The following is a 23,957-nucleotide window of genomic DNA, read 5'->3' on the forward strand; positions in this document are numbered from 1 at the left end:
CGCTTCAACAACTATACCTTTTTAATCAAACAAAAAAATCAATTTTTTTAACTGATAATCCCATTTCACCTATCGATGTACGCGTACTCACCGCGGTGGTCGAATAATGGACACCCAAAATAAACATTGTCAATATATATATATATATATATATATATATATATATATATATATACAATTGAAACGATTATTTTCGAAATTTGTGCAAAAAATAAAATTTGCATCGTCCTTTTTGTTCTTTCATTTCATGCATTTTTCATGTATGCATACGAAGCGATCAGGGACATAAAGAAACGCATTTGAATGTTGCGCTGATAAACAATGAGTTTAGCGAATGGCGATGGCATTTGCGTGAAAAGAAAAGTAGCTAATGATTCAACTGTTTACCCAGAAACAAGGCTTTCGCACCGAGCGTGAAACGAGTGTTTCGTTACCAAAGGAAAGGGTTTATTCGAATTTTTCACGTAACGTTACCGTTGGGATAATGTGATAATGTGTCGTGAGGTATATGCGTATCGCGCATTATTTGAAACCTTGAAAAAACGAAAGGCGTAACCAATTCGGCTGTTAGCTTTCCGATTTGCACGCCGAGTGCGCGCGAATCGCGCAACGGGAGACGATACGGTATCCAATCACGTGTCACAGAACCGTTGCTCGCCATATTGGATGGACGAGTTTCGATGACACGCGAGTGCATCCATCTTGCGTTGTTGTAACGATGGTTTAACGAGTTATGGCGGCAACGGGCAAACGTTGTCGTTATAGGTTAGAAACGCGGTAGTCACAGTGCTCTTTCGTCAGTTTTGAATTGTTCTGTTGAGAGCTGTTGAGGACATTGGCCATGTGTTTACTTATGTGCGTCGCTGTCGATAAAACATGAAAATAACAATCATACATACATCTCGAATTTGTAAATATGTGAATCGATGAGGTTTAAGGAGAAAATTCGATAAAGGAACAAAGCTACGCTCTCTAAATTGAAAGGAAGAGAAACTTCTCTTTTTTAAACATGCATCATCAATTTTATGACAGCGAAGAGGAATCTGAACCGAGAATTACACCGAAACCCGTATCAAAGCTCGATGTAAATTACCAATGATATTTATGTTATTGTTTGTCTTATGTATATATTATGTGTGTGTCACTTGGTTTTATTTAGATTAGAAAAATAATTGTGAATCATTTCTAGCACTTTGCAGTACCGACTGTACCAGAGGTGTCTTTGATCTTTGAGAAACCCAGGACAGAAGAGCGAAATGATCGGAGCATCGATCCGTCATCGGTAAGGCCAACGAAAACGATAAGATCTTTAGACGGTACCATCAAAACGTCCACCTCACCTAGTTGGAGCAATCACGATTCTTTTGCCCACTGGAGAGAACAGAGTTACTGTCGAGCTGCCACCTCTACAAGTACAACGCCCAGTTCGTCGTCCCATGCACACAAGAACGGGATTTATAATCGCGTTGTCACCTGTAATCACGCGTTGTACTCGCAGGAACAAGATAAAACTCGCGATAAGCAGAAAAAGTTAACAAACAGCAGAATGGGTGGGACCTCCGATGGAACATCTGAGAAAAGCGTGAAATTTCAGTGTTCCAATGTCGACGATCCTTACAATGGTGAACAAATGACTCGTTCATCGGCTTCCAAAGGACAGCTATCTTGTACCTCTCTGCAGAGAGCGACGCGCAGCATCACTGATCGTTGCGCATCGGACAATGTGATCCCAGATCGTGCATTAAAACAAAGCGAACATTTGCAAGCGCCGTACAGCAGATATCATCCACAATTTTGTTTGCCTGGTTACGCGAATTATGGCGTGGACAATAATGAGACGGTGAAAACTCTACTGCAGCTCGTCAACAGCCAGAGCGAACAGATTAGAAATTTACAACAGCAGATAGATAGATTGGTAAGAATGCAGGAAGAAAGTTTTCGGAACAAATCGTCATGCGCGTGCCATTCACCGTCCCTCGTTGCGAATCAAGTACTCGGATATCCATCAATGAATTATTACGACGCCACTTACACGCAACAGCCAAGGCAAGGTGCGAAAGAAGATGTTGGATGTGCTCCACAGAGCACGTCCGTCGTGGAGAAAGAGGATCCAGTGACTGTAACTGTTGACGAAAGCGACAAATTGGTTGAACCCGTGCCGTTGGAACGGCAAGCCTCGAAGAAAGCCTTTATGGAGCAGAAAGTTTCCATTGGCGTCATGACGAGTTTCGAATTTACCGTGCAAAATAGTCCGTTCTTAATGGAATCTGAAGTGTATGAGAAAAAGGAAGCTCCCCCGAGAGAGAATAACAGCAAGGTAAACGCGAGGAACGTCAATCTAAATGTACATGACGCATCCGAGTCTGCTAAGAGGTACAAGAGTACGTTTGCGCGCAAGCCTGGAACAGCGCAACTGGAAAACATAGTCGAGGACTCGGAGAGTCATTTATCGTCGAGCCAACAGCAGAGCAGCAATTTCAATGCAAGCTCCGTGAGGGATTTCGACAGGCATACTCCAAGGCAGTCGGATTTATATAACGCGACGAGTGTTTTAGAATCGTCGAAGCTGTGTCAGCGCCCAGCCAGAGATTTCAGTCGCGAGAGGATGTACGAAGAGGTATGTGCGGAGAAAATCGCTGGTGGCAGTATGAACGGGCGATTGCAAGATGCAAGACAAATCTCGGATTATAGTTGTATTGGCAGTGCGAATTATAGTAAGGCGCCTGTCGTCAGCGATACGGACGGCTGCAGCGCGATATACGGAGAAGAGGGCGAGGGTAAAGTTACCACCGACGCGCGTTCCTCCAGTCATGCGTTCAATCTCCATTCATCTGCGACAGATTGTTACCAAGGTCACAAGACTAAAGAACATTGTGCCAAAGAACTTAAAGACGTAGGTGACAGCATGATACTGAGTGGTGGTGATCTTGGAGTGCTCGAGAGGCCTCCTCCGACGCCAGAACCGAGTATTCACGTTGAGATGCAGGAGTATACGAGCGATGACGAGAGTGACAGATTGAAACGTACTTCCAAGCTTGGCTGGACTTTTTATAATAACGTTTTGGGACAAGTCAATGACATTTTACAGAACTCTAGTATTATAAAGGACAAGGATGAAAATAACGCGAAAGTAGGTCACAGAGTCGAGCAGGAAAATGACGTGGAGGCTAAAACGGCGTTGGACACTGTTAGGGTGGCCACTTTGGAACAACTTCGGAGACTGGGGATTAGTCTGACTGAAAACAATGAACATAGGGAGCCGAACGGTAACAACAAGACGTAAGTTTCTATCCATACTTGATTAAATACAATGAAACTAGCTAGTCGTGCAAGTGTAAAGTCTTGGCAACATTGTTACTTTCTATCTTATTATTGCGCTTAATTGCACCAGCATATAACAAGACTCAATTGCAATTAATTTCACCGCTTACAAAGGTTGGACTTTGATTCGTCATTTTATCCCCGTTTGGACCGTCAAGCCAATATGATACACGCCTCGAGCGTCGTAAACGACACCAATACGAGCATGCATATGAAGGCGTTGGCATTAAAGTATCTGAGTGACGAACAGTTGGCGGATATAGCGTTGCACAAGCAAGAATCGTCCTCGTTGAAGCATGTTTTGCTGAGCAACATGGAAGGCACCAACATGTCGTTTGCTACGATGCGTTACTTGGAGAGATATCAGCTGTTGCCAGGAAAGAACAATGTTCAAGGGGACGGTGAGTAACGGTGAAAACGGCGTTGGTAGCATGTAATGTGTTCATTTATGTGCTCTATAAATATGTCTTCTAGGTGCTGATCGGGTGCATGGCGAGGTACCACTTAAAGTGGATTTCAAACCGGCTGTCGGGAAGAATGGTCCTGCGCTGCGTCGATTCCCTTTTGTACAGACACCCGGGACCAATTGCCCAAACAGGATATTAGATCTCTCGACTTTAAAGCGACAACCGAAATTATTGTAAATTTCCAAATTATTTCAAGCATAAACGCATAAAAGCAATATTTATTACACGAGGCAGAAGGATGTAGTTGCCGCTTTGTTTCTCTCTACCTCCCCCTCCCCCTCCCCCTCTCCCTTTTCACATTGGCATGCTGCATTAGTCCAATATCGACCAATGAGAGTGGGCGAAAGAGGAGCCATCAAGGCTGCCACATGAGAAAATTGGTTTCAAGAATTCCACCATCTCGTTTAGCTGAAAGACGATTCAACGACAAATCGAGTCGACTTTTATTTCAACGCTATTTACGTGGCAAATGAGACAGTTTTTACCTACAAGTACTAATACGCAATAAATTGAAATGAATGGACTAAATTTGAATTTTCAGCTAGAAAGCGCTAGGCTTTCACGTTTCTCAAGAGGATACAGCTAGCGCTACAGGGCAACTTGCTTATCTGCTAAATGTACACGTACACGAGGTTTCGCTCTAACCTCAATAGGATGATGTGATTGTCGGATTAGACTTGTGCTACTGTAATAATACATCATATTTGATAGTAAATTATTCGAAAACAATACCGTGTGAAACGGTGAAGCGAGACTCGCAGCTTTAAGGTAATCACGCTTGACAGTTGGAGGATTCACGAGAATCACCGTGCGAACCGCGAGGAATCGGTTCGGTAGAAACGAAAAATGTTAAACGGACCCTCCCGCACTCAAAACGGATCATTTGCTGTTTCAGATGATCACGGACGTACAATTGGCCGTATTCTGCAACATTTTGGGAGTTGCGCTATTTTTCTTGGTGTTTCTCTTTCACTATATAAACGCCAATTATTCGAAATAAGGAATTGCCGAAAGTTTAGCCCGATGTAACCTATATCGTTGAATCTGGTTTTCATTTCCGTCAAGTTGGCCCCTGTCCAGTGATCATGTCATCTCTGGAAAATATCGCCTTGATGCGTATCGTACAATACGCTACATGAAAATTATGCAATCTTTTCGTCATGTTATAAAGTTCTCGAAAAATAAACTTTGCATTTTGTTTTACATTGCTGTGTGTGTCTTTTCTTGAATTTTTCGCTTTAAATGACGTTGGATGGACAATGCGACGCAGAATCATCAATCAGTTTAAATAGTTGCTTTGCGACGTGTACATACATATATGTGTATGTATGATATGCATGTACCTCGAGCGACATATTTTTCATGTCGGCGGGTTATCGTATTTTTTTTAGCTTGAGTGCTTAAGGAGACGCAAAGTCGAATTGCGAAAAGCAAAGTCTCAACTAAACGCGAGCATTTCACGAGTTTCAGATAGATTGGCATCGTCATTTAACGTTTAACGTGTACCTCCTTGAATTGCTAATTGTAATTTAAATTGTAATTGGTAATTTCGTAATCGTAAGGCGTAATTGACGAGTCGGTATACGCGAATGCGAGTACAAGTCGCGCTTTTCCTAAAAATGAAAAATCGCTGGTGTTGAAAAAGAGGGGAGCAAATCCCACCTTTTATTAACATACAAGGTGCCTACCGATACGCCAGTGGCTGATGGAGGGAAAGGGGGGGAGAGACCCCGTTGTAATACGCGCTCGAGCTTCTTCGAACGTGGATTCATTTGCGTCACGTTCGTGAAAACTTTGCAGCTACTTTAGTTTTACGACATTAATCGGGAAAAGTAATTTCCCGAGAGTTTCAAGTACCGACAAACGTACAATACAGTGTAACATCCGCATCCTGAAACGTCGTGTGTAACGTGTAACGTGTAATTTCATCATCATATACGGCTACGTTTTCTTTTTTTTTTCGAGTCAAGTGTTTCACAGTCGAGTCGAATCAAGTCGATATTTCAGACGCAATTTCGCGGAATGATATTGTGAGTATTTGTCAAAGGCGGGAATCGATAATATTTCGCGACGCGGCGCGATTAATCGAAAATGAAGGGAATCACGAGTACGAGAAGGGCCGACAAATAAGAGCGCACGCTGGCGTTCGCTCCAATTATTCGAAATGTTCCAACACGTTCCAATTTCTCTCAAGAGAAAATCTAAATCCCTCAAGGGAAGAACGAGCGACGTGCGCACGTCTCTCGACAGAGTCCACGGGATGCTGTCGATGTTTTCGTTATTTTTTTGCGCAATTACTACTGCTCATGGGTTCATCTTGCAAGAAGCTCTGGATGTCGCTGGATGCCTAGCGCGGTGCCAAAGCGTAAGTTGCATCAAGTATATCTTGGTATCTCGATATCGCGAGAGCAAGAGTGCGAATTGCTTATCGTCACGACGACTTTGTCCCACGACATAGTTTTCTATCGGGAAATGATACGACAGCGTTTCGCGAGAGAGCAAAAATTCCTCGTGATAGCAAACAAAGTAAAATTCGATTAATGTCGCGACGATATCGAGATCTATCGTGTTGTTATCATCGGTACACCCTCGAGAGACTCGAGCACAGCACAGAATTCCTTGCATCTCTTTCAACGTTTTATTTATCAAATATTATCACTCGAAAAGTCCTTTCCCTCTCTCAACAGCTCCAATTCCAATTCTCGTCCGTCGGTGTTTGCTAGAAATAAATTTGCTGCAATGTTACGCGTCGACTCTCGTACGTGTGTTTATATGATCCACACACACGCACAAAGTATAAATATATGTTGAACAATGCTGGACACATTTTCGATGTGGTTTCACGACGCACCTGTGTCAATACAAGTTCAAAGTAGCTGCTCGACACGGCCGCGCGAGCGAATGCGACGTCACGCACATTTAACTGATCGCGGTTGAACGTTGAAATTTTCCAGGAAAAATCCAATCCTGTCGCGACAGTTATATTTGGCGAATCGTAAACGATTATATAAAAAGATATAAAAATGGCTCGCGCGTATAATATAATCGAAAGAGAAGAGAGAGAGAGAGAGAGAGAGAGAGAGAGAGAGAGAGAGAAAGAGTAAGGGTGTGTGTGTCGAAACGCGGCAGACAGCGGACTGCATAATGCATCGAGTTGCTCGAAACATGTTTATCTTCTTTCTTGCGGTTTCTTTTGCACGTGAGCGGAAGGTCGCGCGAGCGCTCGCGCTTTATAGTAAAGTCCGAATCTCGTGCATTAATTACGGTTAAACTTGCTAACTACTTTACATTAGTGCGCGAAAAGTAACTAAAAGATTACAATAATTAGGATCGCGTGTTCTTTGTCAAGTGATGCATCGCGGTAGATGCGCGTATTCTCGCACAGCGCGCTTCATTATCAATCCGGGTACTGCTTAAACGCGCTTAAATCGTGTCCGATTGTGACGCGCAGACTGCGTAACGCGGACACTCTCGTAAATTGTCGTCGTCGCGAATCTCATCGATATGCTTTCAGCAGGATTCTCCATGTTTCTGTTTACTCGTAGCCAACTTTTTGCCAAGTTTTTTTTCGATTATCGAGTTTCATAGCGGGCAGTTTGAGCGTCCGGTTGCTTGAAAAATACGAATATATAGACGAGTACTCGTACCCGAAATCCCATTGCGCCTCATCTCTCCTTGTCTCTCTTCGTGTAATGTAAATATCACGCGTTTTACAAGAAAATGTAAAAATTCTGAAATGAGATACATCGCTACGTAACAGCTGTGATCCGGTTGGTACAGATCGTCGTGTTTCAGGAGTCCTGCCGAGATCACTGTCCGCAACCGACCGATCAATTTAAACGTAAGTTGAATAACTACAGTTGAACACAGCTGATACAGAGTCTCGCTCTCTGAATTTTTTATTACAACGGTTGTCCGCTGTATAGCTTATCCGAGGATAAAGGAGGATGCTGGCGCAAACGTGACTTTACATTGCAAAGGGGTGAATATGCTAATAATTAAACACAATCCTGGTATCTACGTCATCGAACAAGGTACCAACGTTGATACCTGGGGCGCAGCAACAGTGGTAAATAAATATACTGTTCATCACGCTCTTTAACTTTTATTATTTGTCAAGTGTTTGCCTACAAAGAAGCTCATTTCTCTCGTAGAGTAACGGCGGATTATCGACATTCTCAAATTTGACGGCAGACACCCTTTATCGTTATCGTTTGTACAGAATAACGCAGCACGGCGTTTCATCGGCCGAAACGTCGGAATGGTTCTCCACCTTTGCAGGTATCGCGTAGTTGTACTCGAATCGCTCATCGTCCTTCCACGAGTGTTTGTTTATTTAAATTACCACATTTCTAGTCGATTATCAGCCACGTAAAGTCGAACGTGTTTCACTTGGAAACGTCAAAGAAGAAAGTACAAATGTATGCAAACTACGGGCGGAAATTATTTTTGAGCCCGCTGAAGGTAATGGCACGTTTCAATGAATCAACTAAATAAAAATATGTAGAGTCCTACGTGACATGTAACGTGTATTCTACAGATCGAAGCTGTAACTACGATGTATTATCTTGGTCAGGGGAACATAATTTGGTGAATTTTCATTTAAAAATGGTAAGAAAATGTATACTGATACAAATGTTCCTCCGTCTGTGAGTGCACGTGCATAAATTTTATTAAATATTGACACATCGTTTTCAGTCTTCAGATTTCCGCTTCTTTCTCAGACACTTACGATATGATGAAAACAACACCGTATCAATCACGTCGGCCAATGACGACAATGACTCCAAAGTCAGTAATACAACGACGTTTACCTTTGTCACTCCATCTTGCTTGGAAATGCATCGCAATCTAAGTATCTGCGGTAAGCAGCAATCTCGGATCAAGAAATAAACTCTTTTTTCGAGTTTAACGCTGAAAGTCGAGTTAATCTTTGCTGCGATCCAACGATAAACATACTCCTGACATTATAGCGCCCGAGAAGGTAAGAGGTTTGCGAGTGGAGCTTACTCAAAAGCGCAAAGGATCGTACGACGTTGCAGTTGGTTGGAATAGACCGACCTTACAACCGGACAATTACACGTTACAGATTGACTCGCTTCAATCCGAACCGCGCCTACTGGTCGTGCCTGGAGTTAGTACTGTCTGCAGCAACAAGATTCTCTCCTCTTTCTCTCTCTTTCTCTGTTCTTTTCATTACATCAACTAGCAGAAAAGCATTAGTTATCAATTTCACGTATAAATTTTGCGCAGGATGCGATCGAAGCCTTCTTTTCGAACGTCAACGTAGGCCCGCGCTACGAAATTGGCATTGTGGCGGAATCGGTGGGCGGTGTAAGCTTACAATCGACCGTATCGGCAAACATTGACAAAGCAGCAGCGAAACAAACTACGAGTAATTATTTCAAACTTATATCAGAAATCAATAGCATACGTACAATCACGAAACATCTCGTTTTTTTTTATGTCTTTATGCTACAATCGTAGGCTCATCTTATCACGAGATCATCGTAGCATTACCGACATTAATGATTATCGCGGCAGTGTTTGGGGTGATTTGTCTGCAGCATCGCAACAGAAAGACCAGGCAGGTCAATATGGAGTATATGCATTTTGAGGTAAGGGTACTTCTCGAACAAGAACGAGAGACGAGGAGAGGCGAGAGAAATTTCACCCCTTTTTTTGGAAACTCAACGATATTTTCTTATGAAATAATTTCTCTTACGTCTCACATCTCTTTCCGCTCAACAGGATTCTACTTCAGATTCCCTGAAGAAACCTTTAAAGCGAGATTATACGGCCGAGAATGCCGAAACTCTCTTGCCGCATGATAAATTTCAACTTTGTCCTGAACAATTGAAACTTAAGGGTATATTGGGCAGTGGAGCATACGGTATTGTCAGACTTGCCTCGTTGCAAGATGAGTTTGGCACCGTAACGGACGTAGCCGTTAAAATGATGAAAGGTATTACGAGGGTTACATAATACAAGGAAAAGGAACTTGCCAATATAACGCAAGAGGCGTTACATTTATCGTGCAGCAATTACGCATAAATACACACACACGTAATATATTAGATAACTCGATTGCACAGATGATCCAACCGTAGAAGATATAAAAAACTTTCATCAGGAAATTTCCATGATGAAATCTGCTGGCCAGCATCCGAATATAGTGTCTCTAATCGGATACTGCACTCTGTACAATAAACCCTTACTAGTGGTGGAGTATTGTAGCAAGGGAGACTTGCAAACGTACTTGAGAACGGTGAGCTTGGAATGTTCGCTCACGAGGGCGATCGTACATAGATCGTAAAGTAAAAGTAAAATATTAATCTCGCGTTTCAAGCGATCAAGTTTTTCATTTCATGATTAAACAAGATTATTTATGAGAAAAAAAATCCATTGAATTGAATTGAATTTTGCAGATTTGGCAAAATTTGGTAAACGCAGTATTTGAGCGCAGGACTCGCGTAATGTTCGATCCAGGATCTTTTGCCGGTGTAGGCAGAAATGAAGGTGTCTTTTACATATACATATATGTATACATACGAGAATAAGCGCGCGATATTATTATTATATAAATCAAATTCCAAAGATTTGTTGTAGAAAAAGTTTTTTTGTTACGCAGGAGAAAGCGAGTCTTATGGGAAAAACGCGCACATAATCGCGAATCGTCTGTATGACATTCAACAAGGTAAGTATAATCTTCGTGGTCGATACGTCTCTTTGATATTGACGGTTTTTTCAGAGGTAATAAAATACACTTGTGAAAATGTGACTTCCGCCGATTTATTGAATTTTGCTAGACAAGTAGCTACAGGAATGGTAACAATATATGACAATGATCAACGTTACGTGTCATGTATACGACGAATTGGACGAGCCGTTATTATTTTCAGGAGTTTTTGTCCTCTAACCGAATCGTGCATCGTGACTTGGCTGCTCGTAACGTGCTGGTACGACCGGACAGAGTGGTGAAAATTTCCGATTTTGGTCTCAGCCGCGATATCTACCAGGAAAACGTTTACCGCAAGAAAGGAAACGGTAAACTGCCTTTAAAATGGATGGCAATCGAGGCCTTGACTCATCAAATATACACTACTTATAGCGACGTGTAAGTGTTTCGTTTCAGCTCGTCTCGGGCTCGAAGCGTTTGCTCGATTGACTACGAACTCAAACAATCGTACAATTGTAGCTGGGCCTTTGGCATCTTGCTGTGGGAGATAGTCACTCTGGGTGCAATGCCGTATCCTGGTACTCCGACCAATCGAATTTTGCAGCTCCTCAAATCCGGATACCGGATGGAGAGACCAACAAATTGCAGTCGGGAATTGTATGTACATAGGGTTCCACTCTGTTGAAAGTGTCTCATATAAATCATGGAATAAACTTTGCTTTCTTTTATTCAGGTACAGTATAATGTATTCGTGTTGGAATCAGAGACCTCAGAGCAGGCCTACTTTCGCCGAATTGAGACAGAGCTTGGACAAATTGCTCAGCAATTATTCGGAAAACAAATACCTGAATCTGTGCGAGGTTTTGCAAGAATCAGAATCCGACGAAATCGACATCGATTAACACACACGTTGGCACATCTTCCCAGAAAGAATCTAAAACTAATCCCGACAGATCGAATCTTGTCAAGTTCACAGAACTTGTACCATGTGCAAAATCGTTTATTTTCTAATCATACATGTAATAATTCGTGGTATAATACCTTCTCTATACATATGCGTGTGTATATACAATACGTTAATCGTACATTTTTTCAAGACTCTCTCAATGATAGGTATACACATCAACTTGAAGCTCTTTCCTTTACTCTTTATCAGGAGGTATGCTGCACCGTGTCGCGTGATATTTCCAACTGATTTGGCATATACGCTCGATTTTCCTCATCATCCACGTTTCTTCTAGGAAAGGCAACATTGACGAGCCGTATACGTGTAGCGTTACAAAATTTCGAAAGGCAAATCCACCCAATTTGTAGCTTCTCTATTCTTTGGCGTATAAATTTGGCGAATCTCCCTAAGCGCGAACCGACTCGGCAATCTTGCAAAACTGACGGGACAAATAAGAGAGCATACAATTGACGGTAAGGAAAAGCAAGGAAAGAGCAACAACAACTTGCGCATCCGTATTGTGACATTTAAAACTATTCGATGTAGTAATTTCAATGTCAATTTGCTATAGCGGTAGTATGCACGTACCGATTGGGAATATTAGCGATTGATATGAGAAAGAGGTACTTGGCCCAGACAACGCAAACGTCTGGACATCCCAGTAAAGACGTAAAGTCCAAAAGATGTAGCGTATCAGACGGTTCTTTAGACTCGATCCTTTATAAACGTCTTGTGGACTTTTCCATTGTTTGAGTCTCTATTAATAGGTATTACGTCACTGACGAGTCTCTCCTGTAATAATATCACCACGTGTCGTCGCTACTTGCACAAATCGTGGCTTCCTGACAATTTATATACGAAATGCGCAAGTAACGAGAACACGTACGACATCCTTTCGATATAATACTACTGAACGTGTGCGTGTGTACGAGCTTAGAAATATCCAACTATCGAATAATCAGTTTGACAATAAAAATCCTGCAACGTTGACGATTTCCATCGTGTCGTGAGAGTATCGTGTCGCGCACGTAATTGGATAATGGTTTAAAAAGGTCATAGAAAAATTGACGCGCATTATATAACTGTATGTATAGTGATATATAAATAGTATATTCTTTTCAATATTAAAGTATACAGCACTGTATCTTTCAAGGTAACAAACAGCAAGCGCGGACATCATCTCAAAACCCAAGATGCGTTTCAACTGCGATAATTAGCGAACACGCAGCCGGGACAAAGTGTTTTGATATTTAAAGATATACGACGGATATATATCTTCTCAAAGTAAAATATATATAAATATTACATCATATACAAATGAGATACGAATCAACGTAACTACATTATTCGGGTAAATGGAACTCTTCATTCTCTGATATAATGTAAATTTCATAAATTATCCATCACTAGCTTTTGATCGCACGAATTGCGACAACGAATAAATATATAGAGGGATTCTTCAATCACGATCTTAACTTAACAACTCGTATAGATGTTTTTTTTGTCCGTTGAACAGAAACGCGCTCTAACCCTTCGTATAAGTACATTTTGTATTTCTGATCGATTGGAATGTGGCCGTCGAAAATGTGCTTTTGCAGCAACCGGGACTTGGAACATGCCAGTATCTTTCGTTATGTATCCATCACGATTAACATGCTATCACAGAGAGAAAGTTGTCGCGTTTACCACTTATGAATGCCTGTTGGATGGTTTTTCTTCCTTTCTTTCTTTTTCCTCCTTTTGTTTTTCTTTTTCTTTTTCTTTTTTTTTGATTTTACTGCACATTATTACGTGAATCTTACGCACAGTCTCGTAGAGAATGTTTACGTGCTCTGTAAACTCATGATTAATTTCGTTAAAAAGGAAACGTCTTAAATCAAAAGTAAAAGTACTATTCCATACTATATATGGGTATGTTTCCAAAGATATGCGGGTTTGTATATAATTGAGTGTCTGTATATTCGTTTATGGTAACAGTCTTGGATTTTCGATAAAAAAAAAGAAGAAAAATCGACTTTCAAATCATTTTTCAAACCCTGCGGATGAAAATGTACAAATGCAAATTTCCTTATCGAGAATGTCACATTACGACGTTGCCGAGAGAGAGAGAGAGAGAGAGTACGAGATAAAAAATTTCTCTGAAAATCTCCGTGTGTTTGATAATAGACTGCCTTGGAATATTATATTTCAATCATACATATCAATGTGTGTGTGTGTGTGTGTGTTTTTTTTGCCTTAGAAACTGGCGGTTTAAGTTTACGGCTACTTACGTTATACTTACCGTTCGCGTATAAATGTAATCAAAGAACGAAACGTTATATCCTAACGAAGAAAGATTATACAATTATAGAGCAAAACAATATTCGGTTAATAAATTTCTGTCTTTAAGAAGCCAAAAATCACAGACAATGTAGTCTCTCTATATCGGTATCGTTCACCGACAGGAATCTCAGTATTGACATCCTTACTGCTTTTTGTACCACTTACGATGCTACCTGTATCAGATGCCATCATTTTTACTAATTAAACCATCGTCCTTATCTACCGGTGGTGGGCCCGTGGTCAAAGTTGCACTTGGGCCTGCAGTTAGGTAGCCGGCAGATACAGGTGTCCCAGCTGATAATAATCGAGTGGTTTAATGATCCGCGGGAAATATTAATACATTTGCGTTAAAGTGCAAAGTGCTTAAAGAAGCATTAAACATGCCTTACCCGTGAGGTAACCGGAATTGCTGTTGTTAGAGATGAACAAGTCGTGCCGTTGATCCTTATACTCGGCCCACACGCTCGATTTCTCCAAAATGGCATTAACCTTCTCGCCGAGGAGTAAGCTCTTCGTCATGGCTTTTAAAGCTTTTACTATTTGCGCTTTAGTTGTGGCAGGATTATCAACGACATCTAAGCGTCCTTCTAATATATTCAAAAGATACGGTACCATCTCGGCGTCCAGTGCCTGTGCAATGTGGTAATGGCAAATACTCAAAACCGTCTACCGAGGTATTGTATACCTGAACGCTGTTGTATATCGTAACGCGACTTTACACGTCCTGCTTGGACGACTTCTACAATCCTTCTTTACACGTACCTGCTTGACAAGTCTATCCTCGTTGGTCGAAAATAATCTGTTCAATGTCTCGCATGCTATTGCGATCATGTCCCTTCTTGATTGCATCGCGTGCTTCAATGGACTGATACATTCCGTCTGGCATATAGACGAGATGCAAATCTGTAGAAGCGCAAAGTCAGGCGTTAGATACGTAGCTACGGTGCAGACGCTGCTACGCGCACGCTGAAAAATCACTTACTTCGCTCGTGGCCAACTGATGTAGAATCAATATAGCCGTTTTGTACACGGATGGGTGGCTATTCTGGATAGCCATTTGCCGACAGAGTCGTGGTATATGACCCAACGATGGTACTTGGTCTGCCAAAGAGGGTTGCGCTTGTAATAGACATACGAGAGCCTGCGTCGCTAATTCCAACAGATCCGTCTAGTTGGGAAAAAGTATCAAGTAAACAATGTACCTGATAATACATACGCGACTACATTTGTGCAGCTTCTAGAAATGGAAATGTAATCGCTTCTATAGATAATTGTACACTTACGTCAGTTTTGTCCTTGGACATCAATGTCAACGTGGTGTCCATCAGCTCGCTTAAAAACTCTTTCGGTTTCCTGAGCGCCCAAGCGGGACTCGCTATGAATAACCGAAGGTACACCCCACCTACGACGGGTTCGTTGGTCGCAACGTCGACGTTGTTCTGCGTGTCGGGTAACTTTAATATGGCATTGGGATTACGCCTCTGCAACGCGTGATACCTAAAGGATAAAACACAATCAGTTGGACAAACCAAGGGACTCGAGGCAATCTCGAATGACAATCGGTCCATCTTACTCGTCTTTCAATTCAGCGATAATTCTCGCTACTCTGGCTTTCGCATCATCGTCCCATATCAATTCAGGATTTTCGTGTATCGTTTCAAACATGTGTACACACTGCTTGGGCGCATCGCGAATAGCCTCGCTGAATAATCTTGGCAAGAATTTCGACAAATCAAGCTTGACCTTTGGTCCCGCCAATTTGTCGGACGACATTTTCGCGAGTAATTCTGCCGCAGTTTCCCTCGTCTGAATATTACTCGAATTGCAAAACAAATCGAGAATGTAGACCACAGCCCCTGGGAAACATTACAGATAGATGACTCAATTCGCCGATGATCGAATCGGTATCGAGATTTCCGCGTAGCTGCATTCTCATTTACGAACCTTTCGCCAGTGCGTCCTTGACGATCTTCGTTGAGCTCATCAGGGCGTACAAAGTCTCTAACGCGAGAAGTTGACACTCCTTCAGGCTGTGCAGACATAACAACAAATGCACGCCAACTTCATTCGCGGCTATATCGTCGACGCATTCCTGATTTTTAGTGACGTTACTGATTACTTCTAAAGCGCTCTTCTGAATCAGTTTGAAATTGTTACAGCTCAAAAGTCCGAACAGCAATTTAAAGTGGCCCATACACTGTAACTCGATCCCGGGATTATTTTTTATAACGTTCTTCAGAGCCTTAAGCGCCATCACGATGTGCTCCAATTTTTCTTGGTCCTTTTTACTCAAGGCAACGTTCGCCAGAGACATCAAGTACTCGGAAGACAGCGACAGGAACTCGAGCAAATGTATCGTAAAACTTTTTGGATTCTAAAAGTCAAACACGTCTCGACGTTTAATCGCGCTCTCGAATTTATTGCTCCCCTTGCTAAAAGAAGGCATCAGCTTACCTCAATCGGATATACCGGTTGTTCATTGTACACTTTCACGAATATCTCGCCAATCACCAACTCGTCGGCGTGAGCGGTATACTTGAAGTCGCTGAAGTCGTGCTCAAAGTTGTCGCTATTGTTCAATCGCTCTTGCCGTTTCACTTCTAAATATTCGTTTAATTCCGCCCTGGTCCCGTTATCCCAGATCAAGTATGGATTTGAACAATTAGAATTTAATATCTTTAAAATCTCCTCTGGTTTATCTTTAACAAGCTGGCGTGCCAGATAAGGCGTCAATAAGCTCTCCAACGCGGCGACCGTAACAGGATTAACGGGTGTCTCGTCCTCGCCCTTCATGTAACCACCTAATCTGGCGCAAGCACGAACCGCCAATTTCGCCAAGTTATTCGCCACTTCCTGACGATTCTCGTCCTGATTTCTCTCCACGCCACCTTCCTCCAACGTGTAATCATAGTTGAACATAAAGAGCAATAGGTCCCATAAAGCGCCAGATTGTAACAGCTGCATCTGTAATATGCTGTCCGTCGCGAGAGACGAAATACATTCTGTGGCTACCGCGCATAACTTTGTCAAATGCTGTAAAGAGAAAAACAAGTCAGAAAGGTAGAACGCACGGCGCGCTTGCGCTTTCGGAAACGAAACAAATTTCAGAGAGAAAGGGAGGAAGAGAAACGACCTCGCACAGATACCTTAAAATGCAGGATCCGGCAGAGGTCTTTTACGAGTTGCGGCAATTCAATGATCTTGTCTCTGCATCCTCGGAACGATCCCGCGACGGCAAAGCATCGAGTGATGTGCGTGCAAACTTGCACCGCTACGTCCATAGGTTTACTTGATTTATTCAAGACGGACACGCATCGCGTGTACGCCTCCAGCAATACGTCTAGACCGCCCTCCCGTCGCAATTCCTCGGCGTTTAACGCCGAGCAGTGGACCGTGTGGTACGCGAGTTCGCTCGCAGCTGCCAACAATGGGGCCGACTTTGAAAATAAGCGTTCATCGTCCGTTTCCAGCTTGATCGTCTTGATCAGCTGAGGATAACCAGCGTACTTGTAAGGTCTAAGTTCGTCTGTGTATCTATGAAAAAGGATGCTCTGAGTCCGTAAAATCAGAACAATGTTGTCGGGATTGGGGCCAGTGGTCGACCAACAACTGCGGCTGCACAGAAACTCGTACGCTTGACTCACAGCCTCGAATTTGTCCTAAAATCGATCGAACGATGCGTTTATGCTTGATTCGTCATTGGTAAACACACACACCACGCGCGCGTGCAAGAAACAAGAAAAACGTACTCGGCCTTCGGGATTCTTGTCGGGATGATACATTTGGGCCAATTTGTAAAACGATTTCCTAACAATCGCCCCATCGTGCTGTTTCCCGCTAGGCAAACCGAGTTGCTTGTAAGCCTCGTCCACAGTCATTAGGGGCGGTTTCTTCTCTACCTCCTTCTTCCATGCATCCAGTACATCTTTTAGTAATTGCACCTAGTTTTAAAAGAAAACGGAAAGCATAAGTCGTTAACAGCAGCATCGTGATAAAGAGAAGAAGCTGCTGTTGGATTGGAAGCTTACCGGTTGCGGTATAGGCCACTGCGGAAACTTGACGGTGTCGCAGAGATGTCTCAGATAGAATATCTGGCAGAATAATTCATTTTCCAGTTGCGGATATCTTACAGCAGGTATAGCGATATACTGATACCTGGCCATGGTATGACTTCGTAACTTGGGAGAAAAATCTGCAATATGCGCAGCAATTTTCTCGATAAGCATTCGTCGCATCTCCGCGTTCCAGATTGCCTCCGGCGTATCGTAATCCCCAAGAAATATTTGCGCGAACTTCTCCGCCCCGTGATTCTCTAAGTAACTCACCATTGCGTCGGGCAATAATTGGCCGAGAATACTTCGTTGCATGATATCTGAAGAGGCGTTCTAAAAGATACGACACAGATACACGGATACACGATGCACGAAACACGAAACGTATAGTAGTAGGAGAAACACACACACATATCTCAATTTCTGCAATTATTTTCTGCGACTTATATAAAGATATACGATATAAAATAAAGATGTGACATATGATGAACTCACGTCGTCGCTCCTGAAGGCTTGTTTGGTGTGCGTGAGCTGTAGGAACCTGGCGATCGGTAAGACGTTAGAACCGGTGTACATTAAGATAAAGTAAAACACGCCAGTTAGATAAATCTTCGACACGTCCGCGTTGTCGCGCATTATTTCGCATAACAATGTCGCGACTCTCTCAACCAGGATCGGATCAAACGTCAGCAGAAGCTGCACGATGTGCGGCAGGTACTGAAGATCGGACAGCAATCGCTTAACGCGCGGTAACGGTCTGATCACCGCATCGTCCGCGTCTCTGCTCGGAAAGTACTCACACATCTTGATCAAGATATTCAGAATCAAGTTGGCTAATTCGCTCTCGTTTATCACGGGAGTGCCTCTCGCGACGAGATTCCACTTCAATTGTGGCACTTGTGAAATCGTTTTCCATCCGTCTAATCCCTGCGCCCAGACTTTAGTCTTGTGATTCACGTGATTCGAAGCGTACAGTCCTCTGAGATCTTTCAAGCTTATCGGGCCCTCACGTTGATCCCCATTATTGTAATACCATTCCTTCTCCATGCGCTCCTGCTGCGGGCCCGCCTCGATCACGTTGGTTTGCGTTGGCACGACAGCTCGAGAGGTATGTAAATGTGCCAAAGTTAACAGATCCACCAGAGTTCGCACTCCATTCTGATCCATTATATCTTTGACGTTTCGTCGATGCAATATCAGTTTGTTTACGAACATGACTAGCCTATCGCGCTCGGTTCTGTCTGCGCAACGCTCCAACATTCCCAGGATATATTTCGTATCCGAGAATGGACCAATGTCCTCGTAATAACGACCGTACACTATCGTCATTGCTTGCAAGCAAAGGCACTTCATTTCGATTTTTGCAGTCAATAAGAATCTATGGTATAAATCATTAAAAAATTCGTACCTGTAAGAAAGAGAGGGAAAGGAGTTGAACGAGTTGAACCTCGATTGAATGTGATTCGCGCGACGACGCTCGTCGTGACTTACGATTTTCTTATCGGGCTGTCGGGGCTATCCTTCTCCAATAAGAGCCTCAAATAGTAATCTCCAATTTTCACCTCGTCCGAGAGGCATTGGTACTGCACCTCAAACTCTCGATGATTCCATGCGATCAGAGTTCCACCAGCCAAATCTTTATCCGACGTGAACGCGCGTATCTCGTTTTCCAGTGCTGTTCTCAGCTCCTCCCTCGTTTTGTGATTCCAAATTAAGTTGGGCAGTGCGTGGTCCTGATTGAATTTGTAATAGAACAACTTCCAATTCGCCTCCGATTTGATCCGTTCCCTGCGTTTTCGCAAAACTATCGGCCGCTCCTTGATCTTCTCCCGCCGCTCTATGCCGATACGCGCGCCCCAGTGCTGCAGGGCATTCTCCACGTGCTTCTCGACTACTCGCATTTGACGCTCGATAGCGATCCATTGTGGACTCTTTTTGTTCCTCGACGCGTGATCTATGGCTATTTTCAGATTGTCACGATTGTTCAATCTCTCCTCTTCCAAGAACGAGTCCGGCACTTTCTCGTCAGAGTCGAGATAATTCAACAGACCAACCGGCTACAAAAAAATCGCAAGTTTTACTCGTTGCTCCTTGTTTCTCTCTCACGTGACATACGCAATTCTCCTATTCTCGTAGAGACAGACTCACCATAATGCGTTTCAATAATCCCATAGCTGTGGGATGGCCGGTGACCCATAATCCTACCAGATGTCGGCACAATTGTCGATGCGTCAGCAGTCTGCTGTCGCTGCTAACAGTAAATAAACTGTTTAATAGGTGTCTCGGTAAGGCTCCTTCCGCAAGTGCCAGCTCCTGCATTTTCGCTGCCACTTCTGGCGCACCTTCCTCGATGATTGCTCGCATTATCAATCCGGCGCCTTTGACCACAGCCAGCGAGGGATGTTGAAACAACTTGAATAGAGATCTACCTCTCGCCGCAACCATTTCTAGAAGGTTGTCAAAGTGCTTGCCATCGGTCGTTTCGCTGTAGGGCACACACAGGGCGAATGTTAAGAGGTCGAGCATAGCGGAGACTACCAGAGCACCCGTGCCATGATTCTGCAATAATTGTTAATAACGTCGAAAAAGGGATTTGAAGACACGGCCAGAAGTAGAGTAATAATTACGAATGAAACGTCTATAAAATTACTTACAATGTGATTAACCCACATTTCGAGCAAACTCTCTAAAAACTTGTTACTGCTGAGTAGGCTGCTCTTGTTCAATTGTTCTTGCCTTAAGTCGCAATCGTCGTGCATCGGCTGCATCAAAGCGCAAATGCAATCTATAGCAGCTTGCGTTACACCAGAATTTTGCCTCTTTAAAGCCTTTACGACCTTCGTTCCCACAGCTTCTCTGAAACCGGGAAGCGTCGTGAACGCGGCGAAGCCGATTTTACTGGCCACCAGTCTTCGTAACGCGTGAAACTGCGCCTCAATCTCGCTGTTCGTCTCCAGATCTTTGCTGATTAAGGTGTTCAATGCTCCGAGGATAATCTTGTCTTTGTTTTCGGTAAAGATTCCCTGCAAGTAATCATTCGTGATACGGTGTACTTGGAGTTGTAACGTTGTTACAGTCCATTCAAGCGGTACAATATCCTGGACAAACAGAAAATGTCTCATGTCTCCTTACGTCATTTACATTTACCATATTACATTCCTATATATTCTTGTCTTTTCTAAAATTTTCTAAGCCTCACTTTACTTTTTATTTCATTTGTAATGTGATAATTTGACAAGGCAGATTTAAACTGACTCAACCGCTTTAATGTACTGTGCAAGTCGCAAGTTGTAGCAATTGTGCAACAAAATATCGAAATATCTATGATACACATCTGTGATTGCATAATCATCGGATAAGAGCGATCAATCTTACGTCTTGAGTGACGGAATAATTCAGACCACTGTACGGTACGTTCGCATTGAACCTGTCTAGAATTTCCGCAAATGTACGCCCGCCGGGTGGTTGTTGGAGAAATTTAACGTGCGTCGTCTCGACCTCCTCGTCGACGGGCAGGTTGAACGGTCCGAGTCTCTTGCCCCTGGCTATGGGATACATCTTCACGTGGACATCCCTGTTACCGGATGCTCTTACGCCATCCAGCAACGATGCCAGTAGGGAATCTCTATTCGTCGTGGTATAACTGCGCGTTTGACCATTGAGATACTGTAGAGTGAATAACTGAGGATTATCGTTATCACGAATCAAGGTAAAAATGTCGGATAATGGTCGAAGAGTACAAATGTTATACGTCTGTGGATCTCTTTCCAATAGACAAGTGTCGGACAGGCAGAGCGTTCTTCTTTGCGGGTCCGAGTGCCTCGTGGAGATTTTGTGTACGGTGAATTCCGAGACGCTCGTTATATGCTCGTCGCCGCTAAATTTTCCCAATCTTTGAGCGATAAAGTCGTCGAGTTTTATAGGCTCCTTCAACATTTTTATATTGATGCCTAAATTATTTAACGCTGCCTCTTGCAACCTTTTCTTTATCTCTTCCATGTGCGTAGAAGCGAAAAGATGTAGCCGACCAAATCCACCGCACACTATCACGAATCCGTTGGGATAATCCTTCATGGTGAGAAGCCCTTCGAAATCTTTGTAACAGTAACTAGCCAGCACCATGTTCGTCGCAGGATCCAACTGATCAAGACTGTACGGTGTTATCTCTAATACAACGGGTAATCTCGTGTCGGACCAATGGTGCTTGTAAGCTTGATATCTCTACAAACGCATCAACATTACCTTACTGATGAAACGAAGAGAAAAGAAGAAAAAGAGACGTCGACTCACCAAGGTTTCTTTAGACTTTTCAAATTGGTTTCTGTATCTGAGCGCTTCCGTCAACAGGTGCGCTCTGTGTTCCGAGCTAAATCTCATGGTGTCATTCTTCCTGTCCTTACGCACGGTTATGATAAATTCATGAGAGCCCAATTGACTTTTGTTTACTGGCTGTACGTTCATAAAGTCACAGTACTCCCATCTGTTTGTTACTTCCAATGTGCCAGGATTGTATGTCGTCACTCCCATAGAACCGATGGAGAAGATACGTTTGTACCTAAGTGTACAATACATCTAATTTATAGCATAATGACTATTAGCTAATGACTGTAATGAACGTCTCTAATAAAGCACGTTGTAATCGAGACAGTGATTCACTGATTGATGAGATTGTTTTCAACTGTTGTCAACCTACATCTACAATCTGATTTGGTCTATTCACTCGATGTCGTATTCCTCCCAAAGATTAACTCTATTCGACTGTAGATCGTTGTAAACCGTTTGTTAATGTCAAGAGAGAAAAAGGAAAGGTAAAGGTAAAACACTGCACTTACTTCCCCTTCCATGTAGAATGCTTGGTGACTAAAAAGCATGCCACATCTTGATTATCCTTTATCGGCATCATTGTTTCATCTCCCGTGAATCGTGAACCGGCTCGAACGTGCTATTGACGAAACGTTCAGTATTATTGGCGCGAGACAAGCGGCATACCAGAACATCCGGGCACAAGATAGAAAATTACACGCCTGTCATTATTTCAAATACAGACATGAGAGAAGAGATGCGAACTCGAACCGCACAGTCTTTGCTGGTGATTCTTGTTGAAATGGATGATACTTGTAACATATATAGGCACACGTTAATCTCTTTCATCTGACAAATGTCATTTTCGATGGCTTTGTCAGCCTCCTGGGAGCGGCCATGACGGTCGAGGATGATTGGGGGGCGTTGGGGGTGTTGACGAACAGCTGTTTCCAGATGTCAGCACCATGGCCACCACGACCAGTCGAGGAGAAATGGCAGATTGTAAAAGGAAAAACACTAACGACTGTAAAAAGCGATTATCTCGTTCGTAATCAGTGCGATAATCCTACTGCTATCTCGCACGCGTAAAGAAGCCAAAGAAAACAGTTTACCGACTGCGACCGAAAATATTTGGCCAAGGTTTGTAACTTTAGTCCCTTTAGTATGCTATATTGTTATAGTAATTGGAATTGAAGAGATGTAAATTGCACATTCGCAATCGATAAAAGTTTAAAGAATTATAATAGGTTATCATAAAATTGACAAAAGATTTCTTTGTCCCTTCTCCCGTTGGAAACACTGCAGGCTTTTATGTTAAGTACAGACAGTGTAATTTAAACGATTTAAACGGTCACGGCAAAATACGATATGCGATTGGTTGCCTATTTCGACTTTCGATTTTGCGAGATTGCGATATTGAGAACATCGAATTTGAACACATTCCGTTTCACGGAGTCAGTGCAGTGGTGCAACGTGCCGCGATGGATTTATATCCAAATTGTTTGCGTTTCTTGCGTGATTAATTGTCCACTTGAGAGAGCGCTAACCTTTTAGCGAGAAACTCTGTCGGGAATGTTTCTCATCGAATAGCACCCCAACAAAGTAGAATCGACGTTCCGAGATTTTCTTCCAGGAAGGATCCGGCTGGATGTGAATTGTGAGGCTATCATCTAAAGTCTGAACGGAGATGAAGAAGAGAAAGGAAAGAGGACCGAGACCGAGAATTGAAACATCGAGACAATCAAGTAGAATATGGTGAGTCGACTTTTTATTCCCGCATTATTTGCATTAGTAGAATTAGCGAATGTACGTTGCACGTTACGATTTCGACATTACGGCACGCAACTAGCAGATATATCTCACGTATA

At 42.9% G+C, this 23,957-nt stretch overlaps 4 protein-coding genes across 6 annotated transcripts in view; 3 read left to right on the forward strand and 1 right to left on the reverse strand.

Moving 5' to 3' along the window:
- The first annotated feature begins 221 nt into the window (after nucleotides 1–221).
- On the forward strand, nucleotides 222–13,423 carry LOC105276519. Its single transcript, XM_026970467.1, has 22 exons — nucleotides 222–1,084; nucleotides 1,190–3,279; nucleotides 3,436–3,722; nucleotides 3,796–3,909; nucleotides 6,890–6,900; nucleotides 7,530–7,629; nucleotides 7,715–7,857; nucleotides 7,943–8,069; nucleotides 8,145–8,252; nucleotides 8,329–8,399; nucleotides 8,487–8,652; nucleotides 8,762–8,922; nucleotides 9,042–9,183; nucleotides 9,276–9,406; nucleotides 9,540–9,753; nucleotides 9,884–10,056; nucleotides 10,217–10,307; nucleotides 10,420–10,485; nucleotides 10,540–10,616; nucleotides 10,691–10,905; nucleotides 10,987–11,124; nucleotides 11,201–13,423. The coding sequence occupies exons 1-22, from the start codon at nucleotides 1,010–1,012 to the stop codon at nucleotides 11,367–11,369; spliced, it is 4,869 nt and encodes a 1,622-aa protein (XP_026826268.1). The 5' UTR covers nucleotides 222–1,009; the 3' UTR covers nucleotides 11,370–13,423.
- Nucleotides 4,684–4,991, forward strand: LOC105276518 (dolichyl-diphosphooligosaccharide--protein glycosyltransferase subunit 4). Its single transcript, XM_026970466.1, has one exon. The coding sequence runs from the start codon at nucleotides 4,684–4,686 to the stop codon at nucleotides 4,786–4,788; it is 105 nt and encodes a 34-aa protein (XP_026826267.1). The 3' UTR covers nucleotides 4,789–4,991.
- Nucleotides 12,503–22,986, reverse strand: LOC105276520 (dnaJ homolog subfamily C member 13). Of its 3 annotated transcripts, none has more exons than XM_020030737.2 (19): nucleotides 22,835–22,986; nucleotides 22,620–22,729; nucleotides 22,078–22,342; nucleotides 21,163–22,008; nucleotides 20,442–20,885; nucleotides 19,936–20,346; nucleotides 19,279–19,844; nucleotides 18,283–19,195; nucleotides 17,764–18,120; nucleotides 17,485–17,676; nucleotides 16,882–17,394; nucleotides 16,190–16,768; nucleotides 15,680–16,109; nucleotides 15,309–15,591; nucleotides 15,019–15,232; nucleotides 14,718–14,903; nucleotides 14,498–14,638; nucleotides 14,125–14,365; nucleotides 12,503–14,029 (listed from the first exon to the last, which is right to left on the reverse strand). In XM_020030737.2, exons 2-19 carry the CDS (start codon nucleotides 22,688–22,690, stop codon nucleotides 13,914–13,916), a joined length of 6,768 nt encoding a protein of 2,255 aa, XP_019886296.2. In that variant the 5' UTR covers nucleotides 22,691–22,729; nucleotides 22,835–22,986; the 3' UTR covers nucleotides 12,503–13,913. The 3 variants fall into 3 exon arrangements, with proteins under 3 accessions (XP_019886296.2, XP_019886295.2, XP_011332511.2); XM_020030736.2 differs by having other exon boundaries at nucleotides 22,812–22,977; XM_011334209.3 differs by having other exon boundaries at nucleotides 20,442–20,810; nucleotides 22,620–22,977.
- Nucleotides 22,987–23,083: 97 nt separating this feature from the next.
- LOC105276517 (phosphoribosylformylglycinamidine synthase) overlaps nucleotides 23,084–23,957 on the forward strand; it is a 45,888-nt gene continuing 45,014 nt past the window's right edge. Inside the window, exons 1-2 of the mRNA XM_011334203.3 lie at nucleotides 23,084–23,229; nucleotides 23,723–23,844. The gene's annotated coding sequence lies outside the window, so the exon portion shown is untranslated. The remainder of the gene's footprint in view (nucleotides 23,230–23,722; nucleotides 23,845–23,957) is intronic.

Source organism: Ooceraea biroi, chromosome 6 (assembly GCF_003672135.1).
Source record: "Ooceraea biroi isolate clonal line C1 chromosome 6, Obir_v5.4, whole genome shotgun sequence".
Classification (NCBI taxonomy): Eukaryota; Metazoa; Arthropoda; class Insecta; order Hymenoptera; family Formicidae; genus Ooceraea; species Ooceraea biroi.